The sequence below is a fragment of the Trichomycterus rosablanca genome, chromosome 12, assembly GCF_030014385.1.
Source record: "Trichomycterus rosablanca isolate fTriRos1 chromosome 12, fTriRos1.hap1, whole genome shotgun sequence".
In the NCBI taxonomy this organism is placed as follows: Eukaryota; Metazoa; Chordata; class Actinopteri; order Siluriformes; family Trichomycteridae; genus Trichomycterus; species Trichomycterus rosablanca.
Window position 1 is genome coordinate 9,185,636 of NC_085999.1, and position 6,664 is coordinate 9,192,299.

The 6,664-nt window shown below is 35.4% G+C and overlaps 1 protein-coding gene across 1 annotated transcript; it reads left to right on the plus strand.

The window, feature by feature from the left end:
- The first annotated feature begins 3,903 nt into the window (after positions 1–3,903).
- On the plus strand, positions 3,904–5,584 carry dlx1a (distal-less homeobox 1a). Its single transcript, XM_063006209.1, has 3 exons — positions 3,904–4,216; positions 4,488–4,687; positions 5,145–5,584. Exons 1-3 carry the CDS (start codon positions 3,904–3,906, stop codon positions 5,394–5,396), a joined length of 765 nt encoding a protein of 254 aa, XP_062862279.1. The 3' UTR covers positions 5,397–5,584.
- The last annotated feature ends 1,080 nt before the right edge of the window (positions 5,585–6,664 follow it).

A 6,664-nucleotide genomic window follows, 5' to 3' on the forward strand; every position in this document is an offset into this window, starting at 1 on the left:
TGCTAACGTTAACAACTCTTTAGGGGACACATTTGACTGAAGTCTTTTTTAATATATAATAAGTTTCTACTAATGTTTATAAATGTATTTGTAATTTGTAATTATAGTAAACACTGTATAAGGTTAAATACATTTAAAGGTGTATATTTAAACTGCCTTGCCAATCTCTTGTTATTTTTTCTTTTCTTTTCTTGTCTTAGCTGTCTTTATATTTCCCTCCTGGTGTTTCTTGTTGTTATTTTTGGTGGTTAATATTTTAGCTTTTAGATAGCGTTTTGAGAGCAAATGTGCATGAAAAAAGAAATGGGCTTATAAAATAAATATAAAATTTGGCATATTTTACTGAAAACAAACGTAAAAAAAAAAAAACATTCACAACTAAACCATTGGGAGCTGTTATAACTCAAAAATATTTTACTCAGCTTGGATTTTTTACAATACACTGAGACTGCTCTTCCTGTTGTAATTTCTAAAATTAAATACATGCTATGGCCTAAATCCAATTTGTTTGGTAAACACACAAATACAACTGTTTTAGTACATATGGGTCCAGTTCTTGGTTTCCACATGGACACAAATTAGATTATAGTTTAGCATGTTCAGAGTGTGTATACAGCCAAGACTCACTTAGGCTATTAGGTTTGATTCCACAATGTGTCTGTTGATGTACTTTCTACTTTGAGTAAATGTGAACAATAACTAAACTAGTCACCACTGTTTTACTTGTCTTCATGTGGTCATTGTTGTCATTTTACGAATAATACTCTTGTGATAAATATTGGATTGTTTTATCATCTCTTGTTTGTGAAATTGCCTGTAGGTGGCATGTCCCTTCATTAAAAAGTAGGGTGCATATGTAGGCTACATCTAATTTTAGCCTTAGATCGCATAACTGGCTGCAATAATCACAGTTATCAGTCTGAGCCACCCTACATGTAAAAATCTTCCCTCAGCTTTGAATGATGATAATTGTTGGTTGTAATGCCGTTATTATTTTCGTCATTGATAAGAAATCTTTGTGAGGTAGTTTGTGAATGTAATTTCAAATACAAATTGCTTTAAATTGGACAATTTTCCGAGCAGATTTTGGGGGGTACCACACAAAAAATGCTGAATGTGATCGTCAGTACAGAGTCGCTCCTGTAACGCTGCAGTTCATTGCTCTGCCTCACACATGTGATACTTTTTTAACGTTTTTGTTAATAATGGAATTTAACCTGGAACAATTTGTAAACCGTTTGGAGATTTGGAGTAAGAGCTGACTGAGGGGTCTGGTCGTGTTCCATCGTCCCCGTTGCAGGAGACCGACAGTAAAAAAATAAGATGTGGGGGTGTGTGATCCGCTTCCTTTGCCTTCACCGGGAATGAGCGAAGCAAACTGGTATGATCAGCTTTCATTCTCACCTGTTTACCGCTGGCTGCTACACCTGCTAACCTACTTCCATGCATATTTTACCATATCTGACCTCTGTTTATATGGTAATTAACTAAATACGGCATGCAAAATTAAATAATATGAATTGAATGAATATGAATATAATATAATATGATTGGGCCTTTTTGCACAGAAATGGACAGTTAAATTAGAAACACGTGCTTCTGCACAATGACAGTCTTGTTGGGTAAAACAATCAAGATTAGAATATTTCATATTACGCTAAAGTAATGAAAAATAAGATTTATATTTCTTAAAACAATTTTAAGTCAACCGCCCACAAATCTTAAGATAAAAGCTTGTCACCTTAAATATCATCGAATAATAATAACTGTATATTTTACAGGTTTGCTCTTAGGGTTAGGTAGGCTATACAAACTGGCAACGTTAAAATCGTTTAGCAACATTTTTATGATAAAATTAAATTAGATCTGTTTGTGTAAACACTGTAAATGGGGTCATATCGTGCTTCAGTGGCTTTAGTCAAATAGCTTAGAACTCAAGAAAGTATTTAAGCACAAATTGAACACTGGAGAATTTTCCTTACTTAAATATTTAAATCACGTTATTAAGAAACAAGTTTGACAGTAAGTGTTTGCCGTTTAGTAAAAATTAATCAACCACTGTGACTAAAACATCTTTAGTGCTCTCTGACAAAAAAATCTCAATAAATGCTAATGCTGATTACTTTTATTAGTAGGAAAATTGCTGACATCAAATCGAATACACTGTTAATTTTTGATGATCTGAAATGAGAATTATTAGTTCATTTAAAAGATAATTTTTATTTCAAACGCGTGCATCATTTTCTAAATAATAACCCGAATTACATCAGTACATTCATTATCAAATGTTTTACAAATGTAAAATGATGTACACTTTTGAGTAAAACAAAAACCCTGTATTGTCAGTATTAGAACATTTCTATATTTAATTCATTCGTAACTGCTTAACATGTGGTCAAGAAACTGACCAAATTGCTGTTGCTTCTGTTAGCTTTTTATTTGCTCAGTGTTCTTAATGCTGAGGTCACGACACAGGTCACCACCCGCTATAAATAGACACATTTCTGTGACTAGTCATTTAACTTGTCAAATCTAACCCAAAAACGCAGATTATCACTGAAGTGAAAAATGATGCTGGTAGTGATGCAGGTTGCAAGTACCTTGTTTTAGAGAGTGTGTTTAAATACCAAAAGTTGATTGTCGGCTTTGTATTTTAGACAACTGAAATAGTCGGACTCAGGATTCAGATAAATCAATCTTATATTCTAATTTATAAATATCAGTCAAAAACAGTAATTATTTGAACGTAATATTTTATCTGTGGTAAAGATGCAGAATTCAGCCCAGGTGCATTTACGGTCGCTTAGTGGTTCGGAGTGATTTAGATCTGCATGCTAGTTGAAGTGTTAAATATATGGCTAATTATGCGTATGAAAATTAAACAACACTGTTATGCAAATTCAACTGGTTTCAGCTGTGGCTCAGAGCACTTGAGACTAGCATTTAATCAGATGAAGCTGCAAGCAATACAAGGGCACCAAACAACAACAAGACTATTTTTTATTAAATTGAATCATGTTTGTGATGAGGTTTTAGGTGCATAAAAAGCTATTTCTGAAGTTAATAAATTATTGATATTTTTAAGTATTATTGTTATTATTATTATTAATCTTTCATAGGATTAATAATGTAATATTTAAAATCATATATATCAAATATACAAAACAAAAATTATATATATATAATTTTTGTTTTGTATATTTGATATATATATAATCATACAAAAATATATATTTGTATGATTCAATTATATATATATATATATATATATATATATATATATATATATATAATATATATATTATGTGTATTATTACATTATTATTATTATGTTATATTTACAACCCTGCAAAACAAGTATAGCAAATATATATATATATCTTTTCTATTCAATATTCACTTTATTCCATAATTTAATTCAAAAGAATATTACCTTAATATGTGTTGATTTTTTGTTTCTGTGGTCTGGTGAAACGTTTGTAAACGTGCTGCTGAGAGATTTTTCTCTTCCGCAAAAAAAAAAAAAAAAAAAAAAAAAAAAAATTGTGACCCACCCTCGAATTTCCTTTTTAGCATTGAACATTTGGCTCCCAGGTTTGTCTTATTTCTTGCGTTTATCATATTCCTCGGACCCGACCCCTAACCCACCAATCCACGTTGTTCTTGGAGCAGATGGACCAATCAGAGAGCACCTTTCATAAATATTCATGATTCCCTGATTCAAACGTTTGAGCGAGTTTGTGTAGATCCACTGCATCACACCTAGACTTTTCACAGAGACAAACTACATTTTCTTATGAATGGAAAGTGAAAAAATCAGTTGAGCTTAAATTGGGATCCATCCTTCACTGAGACCTTAGAAGAAAACAAAAAAGCAGGAGAGGAGAGATTCGCTCTGAAGACATGACAATGACCACAATACCAGAGAGTCTAAACAGCCCAGTCTCAGGGAAGAACGTTTTTATGGAATTTGGGCCACCAAGTCAACAAATGTCGCCTTCATCTATGTCTCACGGACATTATTCAATGCACTGTTTACATTCAACCGGCCATCCTCAGCACGACAGCTCATACAGCCCCGCGTCGTCCTTTCCCAGATCGCTGGCTTATCCATATGTCAACTCAGTCGGTAGCCATTCCTCAAGTCCATATCTCAGTAGCGTTCAGACCTACCAGAACAGCACCGCGTTAGCACAGACACGATTAGAGGACGCAGGTAAGAAATCATCTTCCTTTTCTGTTATTTTCTATAATCATCTGTTTCTTTTTCATGTCAGTGTGAGAATGCTGGACTGGAGTAAACCAGATGTGCGGGTATTAGGCTTGGTAATTATTTATTGCGTAATGCTATAAACAATGTATGCAATTAACGCTAATTATACCTAAACTGTAGGCAGGAGCTAGAACCAGCTCAGTTATTTGTACCGCACTGGCAACGTCTCTGAGACTCTTGTGATCAACAGGGCTTTTTCTTTTTCTTCATGCAGCACCAGAAACGGAGAAAAGCACGGTGGTGGAAGGAGGAGAGGTTCGCTTCAACGGAAAGGGAAAAAAGATTCGCAAACCTCGGACTATTTACTCCAGCCTTCAGCTGCAAGCGCTAAACCGCAGATTTCAACAGACGCAGTATCTGGCGCTGCCGGAGAGAGCAGAACTCGCTGCGTCTCTGGGACTCACCCAAACCCAGGTAAGCTGGTTTCTGCAGAAATGTTTTGGAATTTACCATTATCGAGCATCAGCAACAGATGTGTATAATCCGGATGGTTTATCGATAATAATTATTACAAAAAACTGTTGAAATTGTATTATTTAAATGGTCATTCTGATTTTGACTTTATTTCATTCAAGTAGGTGATACTTATAGTATGTATTTTCTAGCTTAGGTATAATCTTTTATATTTTAAAGAACTGTGTTCCTAAAATATTTTTTGAATAGGGATTACAAGGCCTAACCCAATTAGCAAGGGTTTTTGCCTTATTTCAGGCGCAGGGGGATTGTTTTATGTCAACGCTGCTTTATGCGCCTTAATATCCAGAGTACAGTTAACGCTTAAGGTGCAAATCAAGTCCGCTTGAGTTAAAACGCTGATTTTGGTTAATTTAAACAATTTGGTTACACTGCTGACACTGTTCTCATTCCGCAGGTCAAGATTTGGTTTCAGAACAAGCGATCCAAGTTCAAGAAACTGATGAAGCAGGGCGGTGGGACCATAGACGCAAACGCACTGGTTAACGGGCGCGGACTGGGGGCGTGTTCGCCATCAATAGCGCCAGTGTGGAACTCGCCCGCTAGCGTTAAATCTCCAGCCGGTACGCCTAGCTCCTACATCCCGAGCTACACCTCATGGTACCCCAGCACCCACCAGGACTCAATGCAGCAGCCGCAGCTCATGTGAATGCAGTCCTTTGCGGACCCCGCCCCCCTCTCTTCTCGGAGGACCCGAACGAGGGGAGCATGCGACCCAAACGCCCAGCTCTCCGGCCCTCCACTTGCAGTAGCAGCAGCTTATACAGAAGAGACTGCCACCAGACACTGCCAACATACCGGGTCACTCAACACCCGCACACCGACACACCGCTATCAACTGCCTGGATGCAGAGAAGGAAGCGTCTGCGGCAGAGGAACATGATTTTTCCTTCTTTCCAAAAAACGGATTTGCCTAAAAACGGATCAAATGAAGCCGATGTTTATTTTAAATCTGACAGTTCACTTGGCGTAAAAATGGACTTATTATAAAAAGTAAAAAACAACAAAAAAACAGTTGAAGAGCCTACTGCCAAGAAAAAAATATTTATTTGACATCATTCACCATAAAGAAACATAGTAATCACTTTCTGAAGACTGTAAATGATTAAGAGCTACACATAAATCCTAAATCCATATCTCATATAGGCTATATTTTTAACCAAGACTGATAAATAGGTTGTACTGCACCGAGCTATGGCGCACCATGGATTTGGAAAAGTATAGGGTAAAATCATGCGAAGGGCTGGTTTTCCTAATTCCAAAGAACAAATCTTTATACCTTTCTAACATTTTTGGTATGTGGCGCTTCTTTGTTTGTTTATTTAAAGTAACTTATACATTTTGTTCATGTCCGTTTGTATGTTTATTTAAATGTATGTTCCTTAAAAGATGAGGCTGCACTAAAATGAGCAACACTTAATTCACTCTGTAATTGAGATGAATGTGTTAACCCGAGTGCTTTTCAGCACTATAGAACATCCTTTCGGCCACAAAGCCACACAAGTGTTCACAGTTCATGTACAGAAAAGCGTTTGTTTGGTTGCTGTTAAAGATGTGAAAATGATTTCAATCTGACTATGTTTATTACATATTTATGTGTTTAGCGTTCTACATGGCAAATAGTTTTATATTGGTCAAAATAATTTATTGTTTGTTTTATGGAGTCGTGTACAATGTGTAAACTTACAGTAAAATTTACATTTTAAAAGCTTAAAGATTACAAATGTCATCATTGAACCTTTTATGACAGTTCTTAAAAATAATTCTTAATTCTTAAAAATAAATTTACTTGATTTAACTGCCAACATGGGTTCCACGTGAATACAAAACACCTTATTGCAGCAACAGTTTTGTTGTTGACTTAAGTTACTTTTGGGGGAAAAAATGTTAATATAATATAATTCATATACACAGATA

Excerpts from the sequence above, each read along its gene's own strand:
- dlx1a (XM_063006209.1), top strand. The coding sequence starts at position 3,904 with ATGACAATGACCACAATACCAGAGAGTCTAAACAGCCCAGTCTCAGGG. Across the intron at positions 4,217-4,487 it reads GACACGATTAGAGGACGCAG|CACCAGAAACGGAGAAAAGC; the intron begins GTAAGAAATCAT and ends TTCTTCATGCAG. Across the intron at positions 4,688-5,144 it reads TGGGACTCACCCAAACCCAG|GTCAAGATTTGGTTTCAGAA; the intron begins GTAAGCTGGTTT and ends CTCATTCCGCAG.